General features: G+C 47.7%; 1 protein-coding gene across 2 annotated transcripts in view; it reads right to left on the bottom strand.

Annotated features, from left to right (window-relative positions):
* Positions 1 to 432: 432 nt before the first annotated feature.
* Positions 433 to 19,813, bottom strand: part of MRPL47 (mitochondrial ribosomal protein L47) — a 140,136-nt gene continuing 120,755 nt past the window's right edge. For both annotated transcript variants that reach the window (XM_063916316.1, XM_063916317.1), the window contains exon 7: positions 433 to 600. In XM_063916316.1, the coding sequence (XP_063772386.1) occupies positions 492 to 600 (109 nt within the window). In that variant the 3' untranslated portion in view covers positions 433 to 491. The remainder of the gene's footprint in view (positions 601 to 19,813) is intronic.

The raw sequence follows: 19,813 nt of genomic DNA on the forward strand, positions 1-19,813 counted from the left end.
GAAAGTTTAAGTGCCACATGTTTGCGCCGCCCACTGCTGTCACTTAGCTCAGTCATCCAGCTACCTCGGTGCAACCTTTGGCCTAAACTGGATGAAAACAATATAGTGAGCTGTGAGGTGGTCAAACTTGACTGGAAATAAGTGGAAATTAATGCTATTGAGGTTAATAATACTGTAGGAACAAAAACATCCCCAAATTTTGTTAATTTATCTGTTTTTATGATTTAAAAAAATAAAATAAAAATACAGACTCAAAACAAGGGCATTAAGGGCAAAACAAATACAGGTCCCAAACACGAAGGAGATACAGATCCAAAACCTGAGATTTGGGCTGGCGCACATCCCTAGTACTCATGCAGTATGTATGAAAGGCAAGTGTCATATTTTATAGGCTTATACAGCATACATAATGAATCAAAAGAAAAACGTTGCTTAGGGACAAATACGTAACTTTTTATTTTTTTATTTCACAATTACACAAACAATTTACTTCAGGATTTGTTAGCTATGTGTGGGAACTTTCTTTCTAGGTCAAGTCGCTGTTTCTTTGCAGCATTTCTTTCTCGTCTCTCGACTCTCAGTTCCTTCTCCTTCTTCAACCTGAAAAAAAACCACGCCCAGGTTGATCAGCAAAGTCATTGTTAAAGTTTTTCTCACATTGTAGTACTTTGTGTATAGCGAAGCATAACCCTGCAAGGTGAGGTGTGATGCAGGTTTACAGAAACAGAAATAGAAGTTGGATCCTTAGAAAATGGTATTACACAACAGAAACTAGGAGCAGATCTCTGCTAGAAGACAACACTATTTGCCCCATGAATAGACATTAATGATGATATATATATATATATATATATATATATGTGAAAGAACAGAAAAAAGGAAGGCGCAATTGTGAGTAAAAATAGAAATTCTTTACTGATAAAAAAGTACAAGCTCACGTACATCAAGGTAAAATAATACCGGCTCCCATCTCCAAGCCCCCGCAGAAATGCCTCCGGATTGCACTTAGCACTGCTAGGTGCAATCCGGAGGCATTTCTGCGGGGGCTTGGAGATGGGAGCCGGTATTATTTTACCTTGATGTACGTGAGCTTGTACTTTTTTTATCAGTAAAGAATTTCTATTTTTACTCACAATTGCGCCTTCCTTTTTTTCTGTTCTTTCACATGTATCCAGCCGGTGGATCGGCTTTTTAGGAATTGGCAGCAATCACATCAATTAAAAAGGACTGACTATGCTACATGTGGAATTGGACTGAGAGAAATATCCCATGCGCAGTTAAAAATTGTGGTGAGATTATATATATATATATATATATATATATATATATATATATATATATATATATATATATATATATTTATTTATTTTTAACAAAAAGAGTATGATGCACTTGTGAATCTCTAAGGATCCTGAATCCAGATTCATCATCATCATCAGATAAACAAGGAGATGCACGGGTTATCTGTTAAATCCATTCCATCGATTCCACAGGGAACACAGACTTTACGCTGGGTATATGCTCGTAAGTAGGAGTCTGGGCAACAAATGGTTAACTTTTCTCAGCATCCCAGGCTGCCTCTCCCATTTACGTCACCCCTAGCCACAGGTTAATTTAGCAAACCCAAGGTAGGAGCGAGAAGACAGAGAAGGATGAATGGCACACACTCAGGTCCAAACACACAGAAGATGTGGACAAGGGAACCGGAAGCAGAGCAAAGCCCCGCAAGCCAGGTGTGCGTCAGGGTGAGCGACCTGCGTCCCCTATGGAATAAAAAAAAAAACAGGATTTTAATACCTACCGGTAAATCCTTTTCTATAAGTCCGTAGAGGATGTTGGGGACACCAAAAGAACCATGGGATATAGACGGATCCGCAGGAGACATGGGCACTTTAAGACTTTCAAAGGGGCGTGACCTTGCTCCTCCCTCTATATCCCTCCCCAGACTCAGTTTGGAACTGTGCCCGGAGAGATGGACATTTTGAGGAAAGGACTTCACAAACAAGGTGAGCATCATACCAGCTCACGCCATAAACATGCCGAATAACATGGCATTCAACTGAACACATGCCAACGGACATGAACAAAATTCAGCAACAAGCTGAAGAAACCATAACACAATATGTGTGTAACCAGAACTAAATTGCAGATACAGGGGGTAATTCTGAGTTGATCACAGCAGGATTTTGGTTAGCAGTTGGGCAAAACCATGTGCACTGCAGGGGAGGCAGATATAACATGTGCAGAGAGAGTTAAGGGCCCTACACACTGGCCGACCCGCCGCAGAGGTGCCCGACGGCGGATACGGCCAACGAGCGACCCGGCGGCGGGGGGGGCAGTGACGGGGGGAGTGAAGTTTCTTCACTCCCTCCGTCACCCGGCTGCATTGAAGTGCAGGCAAATATGGACGAGATCGTCCATATTGGCCTGCATGTACAGCCGACGGGGGACCAGCGATGAACGAGCGCGGGGACGCGCATCGTTCATCGCTGGAGCCTCCACAATGAAAGATATGAACGAGTTCTCGTTCATTTATGAACGAGATCGTTCATATCTTTCTAAAAATCAGCCAGTGTGTAGGGCCTATTAGATTTGGGTGTGGTGTGTTCAATCTGCAATCTAAATTGCAGTGTAAAAATAAAGCAGCCAGTATTTACCCTGCACAGAAACAAAATAACCCACCCAAATCTAACTCTCTCTGCAAATGTTATATCTGCCCCCCCTGCAGTGCACATGGTTTTGCCCAACTGCTAAAAAATTTCCTGCTGCAATCAACTTGGAATTACCCCCACAGTACGCACTGGAACGGGCACCCAACATCCTCTACGGACTTATAGAAAAAGGATTTTCTATTACGTCCTTGAGGATGTTGGAGACACCAAAAGAACCATGGGATCATACCAAAGCTCTATAACGGGCGGGAGAGTGCGGATGACTCTGCAGCACCGATTGACCAAACTTTAGGTCTTCATCGGCCAAGGTATCAAACTTGTAAAACTTAGCAAACATGTTTGACCCCGACCAAGTAGCTGCTCGGCAAAGTTGTAATGCCGAGACACCCTGGGCAGCCGCCCAGGACGAGCCCACCTTTCTAGAGGAATGGGCTTTTACCGATTTAGGTAACGGCAAACTTGCCATGGAATGAGCCTGCTAAATCGTGTGACATATCCAGCGGGCAATGGTCTGCTTGGAAGCAGGATACCAAAGTTTATGGGGAGCATATAGCACAAACAGACACTCTGCTTTTCTAACTGAAGCCGTACTGGCAACGTAAATTTTCAAAGCTCTGACGATATCCAGAGACTTTTCCTCAGCCAAAGTGCCAGTAGCCACTGGCACCACAATAGGTTGGTTAATATGAAAAGAGGAAACTACCTTTGGCAGAAATTGTTGCCGAGTTCTCAATTCTGCCCTATCTTCATGGAAGATCAAATAAGGGCTCTTGTGAGACAAGGCCGCCAATTCAGACACCCGCCTTGCTAATGCCAATGCTAACAAAATGACAACCTTCCAAGTGAGGAATTTCAACTCCACTTTACTTAAAGGTTCAAACCAATGTGATTTTAGGAATGTCAAAACCACATTAAGGTCCCAAGGTGCCACAGGTGGCACAAAAGGAGGTTGGATGTGCAGGACCCCTTTTACAAAGGTCTGCACCTCAGGAAGTGAGGCCAATTGTTTCTGAAAGAAAATTGACAAAGCAGAAATCTGCACTTTTATGGAGCCTAATTTAAGGCACGCAGCCACTCCATTTTGTAGAAAATGGAGAAAACGTCCAAGGTCAAACTTCTCCACTGGAGCTTTCTTGGACTCGCACCAGGAAATATATTTCCTCCAAATACGGTGATAGTGTTTCCACGTCACACCCTTCCTAGCAAGGATAAGAGTGGGGATGACTTCATCGGGAATACCCTTACGGGATAAAATCTGGCGTTCAACCGCCATGCCGTCAAACGTAGCCGCTGTAAGTCTTGATAGACGAACGGCCCCTGCCGCAGCAGATCCTCGCGAAGAGGAAGAGGCGATGGATCTTCGACGAAGATCTGGGTACCAAATTCTCCTTGGCCAGTCTGGAACAACAAGGAGCGCTGGAATCTGTGATTTTCTTAGGATTCTCAGAACCTTTGGAATGAGAGGAAGCGGAGGGAAAACGTACACCGACGGATACACCCAAGGTGACATCAGTGCATCCACTGCCGCCGCCTGAGGGTCCCTGGACCGGGAACAATACTTTAGTTGTTTTTTGTTGTGGCGGGACGCCATCATGTCTATGTGGGGAACCCCCCATAGATTCGTTAGTAGGGAGAAGACCTCCTGATGGAGGCTCCACTCTCCTGGATGTAGATCGTGTCTGCTGAGGAAGTCTGCTTCCCAGTTGTCCACTCCCGGAAGGAAAATTGCCGACAGAGCGCTTACCCGAGTCTCTGCCCAGCGAAGAATCTTTGTGGCTTCTGCCATTGCTGTTCTGCTCTTTGTGCCGCCTTGGCGGTTTATGTACGCTGCTGCTGTCACATTGTCCGATTGGATCAGGACAGGCCTGTTTCGAAGAAGATGCTCCGCTTGTAGAAGGCCGTTGTAAATGGCCCTCAACTCCAGCACGTTTATCTGAAGAAGATTTTCCTGACTTGACCATCTTCCTTGGAAGGTCACCCCTTGTGCGACTGCTCCCCAACTCCGGAGACTTGCATCCGTGGTCACTAGGATCCAGTCTTGGATCCCGAATCTGCGTCCGTCTAAGAGGTGAGAGCTGTGTTGAACTTGCCACCACAGGAGTGAGATTCTGGTGTTGGGGGATAGAACTATCCTCCGGTGCATATGAAGGTGGGATCCGGACCATATGTCCAACAGGTCCCACTGAAACACTCGGCATGGAACCTCCCGAATTGGAGGGCCTCATATGCCGCCACCATCTTCCCCAGCAATCGAATGCATTGATGAATGGAGACAGTTGGTGGTTTCAGAACGAGTTTTACCAAACTCTGAATTTCCAGTTCTTTCTCCGGAGGGAGGAACACTCTCAGCTGGACCGTGTCCAGAATCATACCCAAAAATGCCAACCGGGTTGTTGGAATTAAGTGTGATTTCGGCAGGTTCAAGAGCCAGCCGTGTTGTTGTAGAAGCGGCAGAGACAGTGCAATGTCCTGTACCAGTTTTTCCTTGGACCTCGCCTTTATCAGGAGATCGTCCAAGTACGGGATAATTGTAACTCCTCTTTTTCTGAGGAGAACCATCATTTCTACCATGACTTTTGTGAAAATCCTCGGAGCCATGGCCAGGCCAAACGCCAACGTCTGAAATTGGTAATGAGTATCCTGGATTGCAAACCGGAGATAACTCTGATGAGGGGGATAAATGGGAACATGAAGGTAGGCATCCTTTATGTCCAAAGACACCATGAATTCCCCCTCCTCCAGGCTGGAGATCACCGCTCGGAGAGACTCCATCTTGAATTTGAATTTTTTCAGGAATTGAGGATTGGTCGTACTGAGCCATCCGGCTTCGGCACTACAAATAGGCTTGAATAAAACCCTTCCCCTTGTTGCGCCCGGGGGACCGGGATCACAACCTGATTTTGACATAATTTTTGTATTGCTCCACAGACTAGAACTCTGTCTGGAAGCGAAACTGGTAAGGGTGATTTGAAAAAACGGCGAGGTGGAACGTCTTGGAATTCCAGTTTGTACCCTTGGGTCACAATTTGTAACACCCAAGGGTGCAGGCCCGAGCGAACCAAACCTGACTGAAAAGCCTTAGACGTGCCCCCACCGGTGCGGTCTCCTGTAAGGGAGACCCGGCGTCATGCAGTGGATTTGGCGGAAGACCGGGGAGGACTTCTGCTCGTGAACTCGAGGAGGCGGGAGTTCTCTTGCCCCTTCCTCTACCTCTGGTAGCGAGGAAGAAGTTACCTCGGCCTTTTCTATATTTATTGGGCCGAAAGGACTGCATTTGCTAGTGCGGTTTCTTCTGTTGCGCAGAAGCATTAGGTAAATAAGTAGATTTACCCGCTGTGGCCGCTGATACTAAATCAGTAAGGCATCACCAAACAGTTCCCCACCCTTAAAGGGAAGGGACTCCATATTTTTCTTGGAATCAAAGTCAGCATTCCATTGATGAGTCCATAGCGCACGCCTAGCCGCAATTGACATAGACATAGCCTTAGCCCCCCAGGAGGCCAGCATCTCTTGCAGCCTCTTTCAAGTACGCAGCCGCGTCCCTGATATAACAAGCGTCACTGGGATGCTATCCCTATCCAGAGAATCTAAATCCGCAGATAAACTTTCAGCCAACTTTTCAATGGCGCTACTAACCCATGCTGACGCAATAAGCGGTTTAAGCTGCGTCTCCGTGGTAGTAAAAATAGCTTTTAAAGTAGCCTCCTGCTTACGATCAGCCGGCTCCTTAAGAGTCGTCGACTGAGCCACAAGGAGCGCTACCTGTTTAGACAAGCGTGCTAGGGCTTTGTCTACTGTGGCTGGTATTTCCCACTTATCCCTATCTGCTGCGGGAAAGGGGTATGCCACCTTGATCCTATTAGGAATGAGAAATTTCTTATCAGGTGTATTCCAAATGCCATCAAAAAGGTCATTTAGTTCAAAACAAGGAGGAAAAGAAACCGAGCGTCTCTTTTCTTTGTAAATAAGGACCCTCGTTTCTGGTGTAAAGGGGTCCTCGTCAATACGTAATATGTCTGACAGCCACAATCATATATTGTATACTCTTAGCCAATTTAGGATCTAACCTAGAATCAGCATAATCGGCACTGGTATCAGAGTCCGTGTCAGTATCTGTGTCATCTAATTGGTCAACATTTAAAGCAGTTAACCAATCAGTCGTCGGCGGTGCCGACAGGACCCCCAAAACATTTGGTGTCCCCAATAAATTATCCCCCTGAGAGGAAAATTCTGCCTCAGACATGTTGTCTCCCTAACAGCACCCAAAGAAAAGCCTGTGAGGGAACAAAAGAAAAGGAGCCAGCTCACACCCCAGCGCCAAAGTGCAGGTATGAAAACACCCTCAAGTGTCCCAGAGCTGCAGCGCTATATATCTGTATAGAAATAATCTGCCCCCCCCTCGTTTTTATAGCCCCTGGTACTCTCGTTTTTAAAGCCCCTGGTACTAGTATGCTGTGAGGAAGGACCAGCGCTGCTGCTTGGAGGTGGAAATGGCGCCGAGTGAGCCTGGAGAAAGAAGCCCCGCCCCCAACATGGCGCGCTTCTTCACGCTTATTTTTACATGTTTTTCCTGGCGGGGGTTTGCGGGCAGTGCCAGGGCACTGTAAAGATATGCCAGCCTTATTTATGATGCACAAAAAGATGCTCAACATTAGTGAACGCGCTTGGGACAAGCCGTGACTACAAGAGCTGTTTAACGTGACTGCAGCAACAATGAGGGAGGACACATCTGTAATAGGAATAAAAAAACAGTAAAAAATTGGATTTATTGAAAGATGTAAAATAAATCATATCAAATAATAATAACTTTGAATTGTTAATGTTAGAAAAGCATTAAAACATGGTTGATCAATGTTTCTAAAACTTTGCAATGTTTCACAGTATTCATATAATAAGTAGGATTCCATTTTTCCCCCCATTAAAATATTAATGCAAAAAAAAAAAAAAAAAAAAAAGGGGGTGGGGGGAGGGGATTTCGGTACTTACCGATAAATCCCTTTTTCGGAAGCCATAGGGGACACTGGCACAACTTCAAGACTGTGGGGTTATGATGGTGGCTTACAAGGAGCTGGCACTTTAAATAATCTAAGAAGTGAAACAGGATCCTCCCCTTCTATCCCCTATTATCCCTCAGTTATGAATTAGCCGAGAGGAGATGGGAACAAGTGAACAGAACTATACGAGGGAAGAGAGTACATAACAAACATAACAACAATGAAGGCAATTGAACAGCAGCGGGCAGGCGGGCAGCCAGTGTCCCCAATGGCTTCCGAAAAAGGGATTTATCAGTAAGTACCAAAATCCTCCTTTTTCTGTCAGCCACTAGGGGACACTGACACAACTTCAAGACTGTGGGGAAGTCCCAAAGTATCCCTCCTGGGTGGGAGATCGCTGAGGAACTTGCAAAACAAGATGGCCAAACTGTGAAGATGAAGCCACAAAAGTATAAACCTTGTAGAACTTGGCAAACATATGAATACTGGTCCAAGTGGCTGCTCTACAGAGTTGAGACGTGGTAGCCCCCCTACTAGCGGCCCAGGAAGACCCAACTGAGCGTATAGAGTGGGCCGCAATGGATAATGGAGATCGCCTAGATTGGAGTAGATAGGCTTGACGAATAGTCAAACAAATCTAGCGGGCCAAGGTCTGCTTAGTAGCAGGCCACCCTGCCGCGGAAGATCATAAAGCACGAATAAAGCATCAGTCTTTCATAACAGTGCTGTCCATTCCACATAGATCTTCAATGTCCTCACTACATCCTCCTGTAAGGACGGTACAACAATCGTCCGACACAACCCTGGGAAGAAGGGAAGCATGTGTTCTCAACTCAGCCCTATCAGGATGAAAAATCAAGTAGGGAGGCATACAAGACAAGGCACTTAATTCAGATACCCTCCGGGCTGAAGCTATGGTTAATAGAAAATCAGTCTTCCAAGTAAGATAGTTAATATCTGCGTCTTCCAAGGGTTCAAAACGGTGACTGCAGATAATCCAGCACCAGCTGTAGGGGGAACAAACGGGGGTTGTACCCGAAGGACCCCTTGTGCACACCCAGTAGGAGCGCCAGGCGTCTCTGAAAGAAAACCGACAAGGCAGATACTTGAACTTTCAGGGATCCTAGACGATGTCCGGAACCTAAACCTGCCTGAAGAAAGAGCAAGAACCGTGTGAGACAAAAAGAATCTGATTGAAACCCTTTTCAGTCACACCAAGAGATATAAGAACACCAGATGCGATGGTAATGGGCTGCCGTAACAGGTTTTCGTGCGAGCAACATCGTGGGAATCACACATTCCGGAATCACTTTGCGTTTTAGGATGTCTGCCTCAAGAGCCATCCCGTTAAACGTAGTCGCTGTAAATCTGGATACACGAAGGGCCCTTGTTGGAGTAGATCCATTCGCAGAGGTAGAGGCCAAGATCGTCAGCTAGCAAAAAACCAAGGTCTCCGAGGCCAATCTGGTGCCACCAAGATCACCGTGATTGACTCTCGTTTGATTCTCTTGAGAATTAGAGGCAATAGAGGAAACACGTATACTAGGTTGTACGGCAAAGGCACGGCCTAAGCGTCTACAGCTTTCGCCTGAGGATCCCGTGTTCTGGAGATGTATTGAGGAAGCTGATGATTGAGACGAGACCCCATGAGATCCATCGCCGGACACTCCCAGCGCTGTCAGAGCGTCGACTACCTCTGGGTGAAGTGCCCATTCTCCCGGATGAAGATCCCGACGGCTGAGGTAGTCTGCTTCCCAATTGTCTACTCCTGGAATAAATACTGCTGAGTGAACTACAGCGTTGTGTTCGGCCCACTGGAGAATGCGTATCCCCTCTCGCATCCCTGGTTGTTTACGTACGCTACAGCAGTTGCGTTGTCTGAACCTTTACCACCTTGGATCGAAGAACTTGGGCAGCTTTTACCAGCGCATTGTAGATCGCTCTCAGTTCCAATACATTTACTGGCAACAGGGATTCCTGTGGAGACCAATGGCTCTGAAGATGGAAGTCCAACATAACCGCGCCCCATCCCCTGAGGCTGGCATCCGTTGTTAGGAGCGTCCAGTCCTATACACCGAACCGCCTTCCCGCAGTGAGACTGTGTAGTTGGAGCCACCAAAGAAGCGAAAGGAGTTAGTCAAACTAACTGTTGAAGGTGTAGATGTGACCCCGACCATTGATATAACAGATCCAGCTGGAAAGGATGTGAATGAAAATGGCTGAACTCCAGAGTTTCGAAAGCTGCTACCATTTTTCCAAGCAAACGAATACATAAATGGACTGATACCAGCCTTGGCTTGAGGACAGCTTGGACCAGATTCTGTATATTCTGTATACACAGAGCTTTGTCTTGAGGCAGAAAAGCTTTCTGGACATTGGTGTCCAGGATCACACCGAGAAACTGGATACACTGTGACAGGTGAAGGTTAGATTTCTGAAAATTGATTATCCATCCGTGTTCCACTAACACATTGTATGTTAATAGAGCATGCTCCTGGAGAATGAGATCTGATTGAGCTTTGAGGAGGTGGTCGTCTAGGTATGGTGTTATTGTGACTCCCAATGATCTGAGGTGAGCAATCATCACCGACATGACCTTGGTAAACACCATGGGGGCTGTGGACAGACCGATTGGTAAGGCTCTGAACTGAAAATGATTCTGTTGAATCGAGAACCTGAGAAACGCTTGGTGTGGTTCCCATATCGGAATGTGGAAATATACATCCTTGATGTTAAGAAATATCGTAAATCCCTTGGATTCCAGGATCAAGATCACTGAGTTGAGTGACTCCATCATGAACCGGTAATAAGACAGAAACTGATTTAACGATTTCAGATTCAGAATTGGTCATACAGTACAGTCTGGTTTTGGTACAAAGATTGTAATAGTAACCCTTCTTTCATTGAAGCATTGGTACCGGCATAAACACAGCCAATTCTACCAAGGACTGTATTGCACCTTGAAGGGCCAAACGTTTGCCCAGAAGAAGTGGAATACTCGCTGCAAAATATTTCTTTGGCGGCAAAACTTCAAAATCTAACTTGTACCCTTGGGAGATGATACTGCGAATCCACGCATTGTCTGATATCTTGAACCAGGCATCCTGAAAGTTTTGAAGCCGCACTCCCACCGTACTTGGGCCCCGGTGGGATGGGAGACCGTGATGGCACGTTCTTTTGGTTGCTTGCCGCGACCTCTACCTCGCAAGGGCGTCCTCTAAAAGGCTGAGTGGAACAAAAATAAGAATTTACTCACCAGTAATTCTATTTCTCGTAGTCCGTAGTGGATGCTGGGAACTCCGTAAGGACCATGGGGAATAGACGGGCTCCGCAGGAGACTGGGCACTCTAAAAGAAAGATTAGGTACTATCTGGTGTGCACTGGCTCCTCCCTCTATGCCCCTCCTCCAGACCTCAGTTAGGGAAACTGTGCCCGGAAGAGCTGACACTACAAGGAAAGGATTTGGAATACAGGGTAAGACTCATACCAGCCACACCAATCACACCGTACAACTTGTGATAACCATACCCAATTAACAGTATGAACAACAACTGAGCCTCATTCAACGGATGGCTCATAACAATAACCCTTTAGTAAGCAATAACTATATACACGTATTGCAGAAGAAGTCCGCACTTGGGACGGGCGCCCAGCATCCACTACGGACTACGAGAAATAGAATTACCGGTGAGTAAATTCTTATTTTCTCTGACGTCCTAGTGGATGCTGGGGACTCCGTAAGGACCATGGGGATTATACCAAAGCTCCCAAACGGGCGGGAGAGTGCGGATGACTCTGCAGCACCGAATGAGCAAACTCAAGGTCCTCCTCAGGCAGGGTATCAAACTTGTAGAACTTAGCAAATGTGTTTGAACCCGACCAAGTAGCTGCTCGGCAAAGCTGTAAAGCAGAGACCCCTCGGGCAGCCACCCAAGACGAGCCCACCTTCCTTGTGGAATGGGCTTTCACTAATTTTGGATGCGGCAATCCTGCCGCAGAATGAGCCTGCTGAATCGTGTTACAGATCCAGCGAGCAATAGTTTGCTTTGAAGCAGGGGCACCCAGCTTGTTGGGTGCATACAGGATAAACAGCGAGTCAGTCTTCCTGACTCTAGCCGTTCTGGTTACATAAATCTTCAAAGCCCGGACTACGTCCAGCAACTTGGATTCCTCCAAGTCACGAGTAGCCGCAGGCACCACAATAGGTTGGTTCAAATGAAACGATACCACCTTAGGGAGAAATTGGGGACGAGTCCGCAATTCTGCCCTGTCCATATGGAAGATCAGATAGGGGCTTTTACATGACAAAGCCGCCAATTCTGACACCCGTCTAGCCGATGCTAAGGCCAACAGCATGACCACTTTCCACGTGAGGTATTTTAGCTCCATGGTCTTAAGTGGCTCGAATCAGTGGGATTTCAGGAAATCCAACACAACGTTAAGATCCCAAGGTGCCACTGGTGGCACAAAAGGAGGCTGAATATGCAGTACTCCCTTTACAAATGTCTGAACCTCAGGCAGTGAAGCCAGTTCTATTTGAAAGAAAATGGATAGGGCCGAGATCTGGACCTTTATGGACCCTAATTTGAGGCCCATAGTCACACCTGACTGTAGGAAGTGCAGAAATCGACCCAGCTGGAATTCCTCTGTAGGGGCCTTCCTGGCCTCACACCAAGCAACATATTTTCGCCATATGCGGTGATAATGCTTTGCTGTCACATCCTTCCTAGCTCTTATCAGCGTAGGAATTACTTCCTCCGGGATAACCTTTTCCGCTAGGATCCGGCGTTCAATCGCCATGCCGTCAAACACAGTCGCGGTAAGTCTTGGAACAGACAGGGCCCCTGTTGCAACAGGTCCTGTCTGAGAGGCAGAGGCCATGGCTCCTCTGTGATCATCTCTTGTAGCTCTGGGTATCAAGTTCGTCTTGGCCAATCCGGAACGATGAGAATTGTTCTCACTCCTCTTTTTCTTACTATTCTCAGCACCTTGGGTATGAGAGGAAGAGGAGGAAACACATAGACCGACTGGAACACCCACGGTGTTACCAGTGCGTCCACAGCTATCGCCTGAGGGTCCCTTGACCTGGCGCAATATCTTTTTAGCTTTTTGTTTAAGCGGGACGCCATCATGTCCACCTGTGGCCGTTCCCACCGATTTGCAATCTGCTCGAAGACTTCTTGATGAAGTCCCCACTCACCCGGGTGGAGGTCGTGCCTGCTGAGGAAGTCTGCTTCCCAGTTGTCCACTCCCGGAATGAACACTGCTGACAGTGTTTGCACGTGATTCTCCGCCCAACGAAGAATCCTTGTGGCTTCCGCCATTGCCACCCTGCTTCTTGTGCCGCCCTGGCGGTTTACATGGGCGTCTGCCGTGATGTTGTCTGACTGAATCAGCACCGGTTGGTCTCGAAGCAGGGGCTTCGCTTGACTCAGGGCGTTGTATATGGCCCTTAATTCCAGTATGTTTATGTGCAGACAAGTCTCCTGACTTGACCACAGGCCTTGGAAGTTTCTTCACTGAGTGACTGCCCCCCATCCGCGGAGGCTTGCATCCGTGGTCACCAGGACCCAGTCCTGTATGCCGAACCTGCGGCCCTGGAGAAGATGAGCACTCTGCAGCCACCACAGAAGAGACACCCTGGTCCGTGGGGACAGGGTGATCAGCTGATGCAACTGAAGATGCGATCCGGACCACTTGTCCAACAGATCCCACTGAAAGATCCTGGCATGGAACCTGCCGAAAGGAATGGCTTCGTAAGACGCTACCATCTTTCCCAGGATTCGCGTGCAGTGATGCACCAACACCTGTTTTGGTTTCAGGAGGTCCCTGACCAGAATCACCAACTCCTGAGCCTTCTCCTCCGGGAGAAACACCTTCTTCTGTTCTGTGTCCAGAATCATACCCAGGAAGGGTAGACGCGTCGTAGGAATCAGCTGCGACTTTGGAATATTCAGAATCCAGCCGTGCCGTAGCAACACTTCCTGAGAGTGTGCTACGCTGATCAACAACTGCTCCCTGGACCTCGCCTTTATGAGGAGTTCGTCCAAGTACGGGATAACTGTAACTCCTTGCTTCCGAAGGAGTACCATCATTTCGGCCATTACCTTGGTAAATACTCTCGGTGCCGTGGACAGACCAAACGGCAACGTCTGGAATTGATAATGACAGTCCTGTACCACAAACCTGAGGTACTCCTGGTGAGGTGGATAAATGGGGACATGCAAGTACGCATCCTTGATGTCCAGAGATACCATAAAATCCCCCTCTTCCAGGCTTGCAATGACCGCTCTGAGCGATTCCATTTTGAACTTGAACTTTTTCATGTAGATGTTCAAGGATTTTAAATTTAGAATGGGTCTTACCGAACCGTCCGGTTTCGGTACCACAAACAGTGTGGAATAGTAACCCTTTCCCTGCTGAAGGGGGGGGGGGGGTACCATTATTATCACTTGCTGGAGGTACAGCTAGTGAATTGCCGCCAGGACTACCTCCCTCTCCGTGGGAGAAGCTGGCAAGGCAGATTTTAGGTAACAGTGAGGGGGGGTCACTTCGAACTCCAGCTTGTATCCCTGCGATACAATCTGTATAGCCCAAGGATCCACCTGTGAGCGAACCCACTGATTGCTGAAGTTTCGGAGACGCACCCCCACCGCTCCTGGCTCCGCCTGTGGAGCCCCAGCGTCATGCGGTGGACTTAGTGGAAGCCGGGGAGGACTTTTGTTCCTGGGAACTAGCTGCATGGTGCAGCTTCTTTCCTCTACCCCTGCCTCTGGCAAGAAAGGATGCACCTATGACTTTCTTGCTTTTTTGAGAACGAAAGGACAGCATTTGGTAATACGGTGCTTTCTTAGGCTGTGAGGAAACCTGTGGCAAGAAAGTCGACTTTCCAGCTGTCGCTGTGGACACGAGGTCCGGTAGACCGTCCCCAAACAACTCCTCACCCTTATAAGGCAAAACCTCCATGTGGTTTTTAGAGTCGGCATCCCCTGTCCATTGCAGAGTCCATAAGACCCTCCTGGCAGAAATGGACATTGCATTTATTCTAGAGCCCAGCAGGCAAATGTCCTTCTGGGCATCCTGCATATACAAGACGACGTCTTTAATATGGCCAAGGGTCAGCAATACGGTATCCCTGTCCAGGGTATCTAACTCCTCTGACAGAGTATCTGTCCATGCTGCTACAGCACTGCACATCCAGGCTGAAGCAATAGCCAGTCTCAGTAGAGTACCAGAGTGTGTATACACTGACTTCAAGATACCTTCCTGCTTTCTATCCGCAGGCTCCTTTAGAGCGGCCGTATCCTGAGACGGCAGGGCCACCCTCTTAGATATGCGCGTCAGCGCCTTGTCAACCCTAGGGGAGGATTCCCAGCGTAACCTATCCGTTGGCGGGAAAGGGTACGCCATTAGTATTCTCTTGGGAATCACCACTTTCTTATCAGGGGATGACCACGCTTCTTCACATAACTCATTTAATTCATGTGATGGGGGAAAAGTCACTGGCTGCTTTTTCTCCCCAAACATATTTACCCTCTTGTCAGGGACAGGGTCAACCTCTGAAATGTGTAATACATTTTTCATTGCAATAATCATGTATCGGATGGCCTTGGTCATTTTAGGCTGTAATTGTGCCTCATCATCGTCGACACTGGAGTCGGACTCCGTGTCGGCATCCGTGTCAACCAACTGAGATAGTGGGCGTTTTTGAGACCCTGACGGCCTCTGAGGCGCCTGGGCAGGCCCGGGTTGAGGGCCCGGCTGTCCCCCGGCTGCAACATCATCAAACCTTTTGTGTAATGAGTTTACATTGTCAGTTAAGACCTTCCACATATCCATCCAATCCGGTGTCGGCACCGACGGCGGCGACACCCCATTTATATGCACTTGCTCCGCCTCCACGTAACCCTAATCAAACATGTCGACACAGCCGTACCGACACACCGCACACACACAGGGAATGCTCTGACTGAGGACAGGACCCCACAAGGTCTTTGGGGAGACAGAAAAAGAGTATGCCAGCACACACCACAGCGCTATATAACTCAGGGATACACACTACACAAGTGATTTCCCAATAGCTGCTTAATATACACCTTTTGTGCCTAAATTTATGTGCCCCCCCTCTCTTTTTACCCTTCTAGTGCCAGGAGACTGCAGGGGAGAGCCTGGGGAGCGTCCTTCCAGCGGAGCTGTGAAGAAAAATGGCGCTGGTGTGCTGAGGAAGAAGGCCCCGCCCCCTCAGCGGCGGGCTTCTGTCCCGCTGTCTGTGACTGAAAAATGGCGGGGGAGTTTACACATATACAGTACCTGACTGTATTATGTGTATATTATGCCAAAGGTACTCTAATTGCTGCCCAGGGCGCCCCCCCCCCCAGCGCCCTGCACCCTACAGTGACCGGAGTGTGTGGTGTGCAGTGGGAGCAATGGTGCACAGCTGCGGTGCTGTGCGCTACCTTCAATGAAGACAGGAGTCTTCAGCCGCCGATTTCACCTTCTTCCAGCTTCTGATCTTCTGGCTCTGCGAGGGGGACGGCGGCGCGGCTCCGGGAACGGACGATCGAGGACAGCTGCCTGTGTTCGAACCCTCTGGAGCTAATGGTGTCCAGTAGCCTAAGAAGCGCAATCTAGCTGTGAACAGGTACGTTTGCTTCTCTCCCCTCGGTCCCACGTAGCAGTACGTCTGTTGCCAGCAGAAGCTCACTGAAAATAAAAAACCTAACAAATACTTTCTTTAACTAGCAGGCTCAGGAGAGCCCACTAGGAGCACCCAGCTCTGGCCGGGCACAGATTCTGAGGTCTGGAGGAGGGGCATAGAGGGAGGAGCCAGTGCACACCAGATAGTACCTAATCTTTCTTTTAGAGTGCCCAGTCTCCTGCGGAGCCCGTCTATTCCCAAAGGTCCTTACGGAGTCCCCAGCATCCACTAGGACATCAGAGAAAGGACATTCCAACATTCCAGTATAAGAGCGCTTAGGTGGTGGCAGATGGGTTGGTAAAAATGTAGATTTATCACCCATAGCCTGAGAAATTAACGAGTCTAGTTCTTTTCCAAAAAGAATGTCAAGCGCTTCTGTCTCTCTGTTCAACTTGCCATGGCTGAAGCCAAAGAACTCTTCTGGCTGCAATAGTTGCTGCTGTGATTCTCGAGTTAACTTGTCCGATATCTCTACCTGCTTCTCCTAGGTATATAGCCAATTCCGTAATATGTTCCACTAAGATAAATAGTTCTTCGGAACTCCCTCTTGTAAGTCCTTTATCAGTTTAGTGGCCCAATGCTCCAGTGCCTTGTTCACCCAGGAACTTACCAAGGTTGATTTAAGTGAGACACCTGCGGCCGAATAGATGGACTTCAACATGGTGTCCAGCTTCCGGTCAGAAGGATCTTTCAACGAAGTTGCTCCCAGAACAGGTAATGCAGACTTTTTGGACAACCTGGACAGAGAGGAGTCCACTCGAGGCAACACCTCCCATTTATCCGTCATAGCTTATGGAAATGAATAAATACTTAGAAAACTTTTAGGCATCTGAAACCGCTTGTCCGGGTGTTTCTAAGCCTCCGTCAACTCATCATCCAGTTTCTTGGAAAAAGGATAAGTGACCGATGAGCACTGCTATCTACCAAATAAAGCAGTATATGGCGAATCCGGTGTCGTAGTCTCGTAAGTGTTCAAAAATGGGATTTTGGTACTTAGCGATAAATCCTTTTCTCTGAATCCATTGGGGACACTGGAGGCTGATTACGCTGGGGATAGAAGGGCTGGCTATCAGGAGCTGCCACTTTAACTAATTGAAGAGAATGCAGACTCCTCCCCCCTCTATCCCCCACAAGCTCCAGTTTTAACAACTGAGCCATAAGGAGACGAACAGAGGAGAACAACAATAACAACTAACAATTACAACCTTGAACCGGAACCACAACGCAGGCAGGAAACAGTGCTGAGCGGGCGTCCAGTGTCCCCTATAGATTCCGAGAAAAGGATTTATCGGTAAGTACCAAAATCCCATTTCCTCTAGCATCCACTAGGGAACACTGGAGGCTGATTTCGCTGGGGACGTCACAAAGCTGTCCACGTGGGCGGGAGTGCACGGAGGAATCTGCAAAACAAGCCGTCCAACCCGCGAAGCGGAGGCGGCAAACGTATCAAACTTATAAAACCGAACAAAAAAGTATGAGCCGTGGACCAGGTAGCCGTATGGCAAAGTAGTGACAGAGAGGCACCCTGGCTCGCCGCCCAAGATGGGCCCACGGACCGCATAGAGTATGACAAAATAACCGCCAGAGGTTGGCGGGCGGAATGCAAATAGATTAAAGTTGGCCATTCGACAAGCCTATCTGGCCAAAGTCTGCTTTGAGGCAGGCCAACCACGCTTGACCGCATCATACAGCACAAACAAGGCATCCGTTTTCCGCAAGGGTGCCATCCTAGTGACATATATAGTAAGCACCCGGACCACATCTAGAGAAGATGGAGCCCCGGAGTCATCCTTCAAAGTAGGAACCACGATTGGCTGGTTTATGTGGAAAGCCAAAACCACTTTTGGCAGAAAACCAGAGTGTGTGCAGAGTTCCGCTCTATCTTTGTGAAAGATCAGGTAAGGCGGTTTACATGATAAGGCACTTAAATCAGAAACCCTGCGAGCTGATGCTAAGGCCAAAAGGAGAACAATTTTTCAAGTAAGAAATTTGAAATCCGCCCCCTCCAATGGTTCAAACACAGAGGATTGTAAGAAGTGAAGGACCAAACTGAGGTCCCACGGAGCAGTAGGTGGAACAAAGGGCAGTTGCACCTGCAACACTCCCAGCAGAAAGGTCTGCACTTCCGGCATTATTGCTAATTTGCGCTGGAAAAAGACACTGTGTGTGTTCAATCTTTTTTATTAAATATTTCTGTCACACATTCACTTTTTTTTTTTACACATTTTTTCTATGGATACTTCGTAAGCTAATAAATATTGGTATTTTATACAAATAATAATAAAGGTTATGTTTTATGGGTAGGTATTCTGCACCTCGATTGAGGACTATTAGTCTAATCAGTTACAAATGAGTGCCCCGTTGTGGAATACTTTTTCTTCTTTGGTTTTTGCATGACTAATATATTCCAGGGAGCACCCCCAACGAACAACAATAATACAATTATTAACAAGTTAATGATTTTCCTATACGAGTTATGGGAGGTAACTGAATGACATAACAGCATTACTCATGCGATCTGTGCAGACTCTTTCTTTTAGAATTCAGGAATACCCTCTGTAGCAGGGTATCCAAAATCAGTCCCATAAACAGTATGCGCTGGGCTGGCAAGAGATTGGATTTTCTGAAATTGAGGATCCACCCATGTCGCAAGAGGACTTCGTGAGTGATCAGGGCATGCTCTCGAAGTTTCTCCGCTGTTGATGATTTGAGCAAAAGATTGTCTAGGTACGGCACAATCGTTACCCCCAGAGAGCGAAGGTGTGCTACCATGACTGCCATGATCTTGGTGAACACTCTGGGAGCCGAAGACAGGCCGAAAAGGAAGTGCTCCGAACTGGCAATGATCCTGTAGAATAGCGAATCTCAAGAATTCCTGATGTGGCTCCCAAAATGGAACATGTAGGTATGAATCCTTTATGTCCAGTGATAACATCTACTCTTCTGGCTCCAGACCCGCTATCACGGAGCCAAACGACTCCATCTTGAATCTGTGATATGTGAGATATTGATTCAAAGACTTAAAATTCAGGGTTTTACCGAGCCATCCGGCTTTGGGACCACAAACAGGTTTGAGTAGTAACTCTTCAACCGTTGAGGGCCTGGGACCGGCATTAAGGTCAATAGAGACTGAATCGCTCCCTGAAGAGCAATCTGTTTGTCTTCTGAAGCTAGAAAAACGGTGGTAAAGAACCGTGGTGGAGGTGAAACTTCGAAATCGATCATGTAACTCCTGGACACCAGGGCACGCACCCACGCATCTGTGGAAGTGTGCATCCACGCCTCCTGAAACTTTCTAAGACGTGCACTCACAATGGGAGAGCCCAGGTGGTAAGGGAATCAGTCATGCTACTGTTTTGTTAGTGGACTTAGGCTCCTGATGACGAGAGGTAGATTGTTGGCGACTGCGGGCTCTTCCACCCTTGGGTTAACCTGCAAAGTTCCAGATC

This window comes from Pseudophryne corroboree, chromosome 4, assembly GCF_028390025.1.
Source record: "Pseudophryne corroboree isolate aPseCor3 chromosome 4, aPseCor3.hap2, whole genome shotgun sequence".
NCBI classification, from domain to species: Eukaryota; Metazoa; Chordata; class Amphibia; order Anura; family Myobatrachidae; genus Pseudophryne; species Pseudophryne corroboree.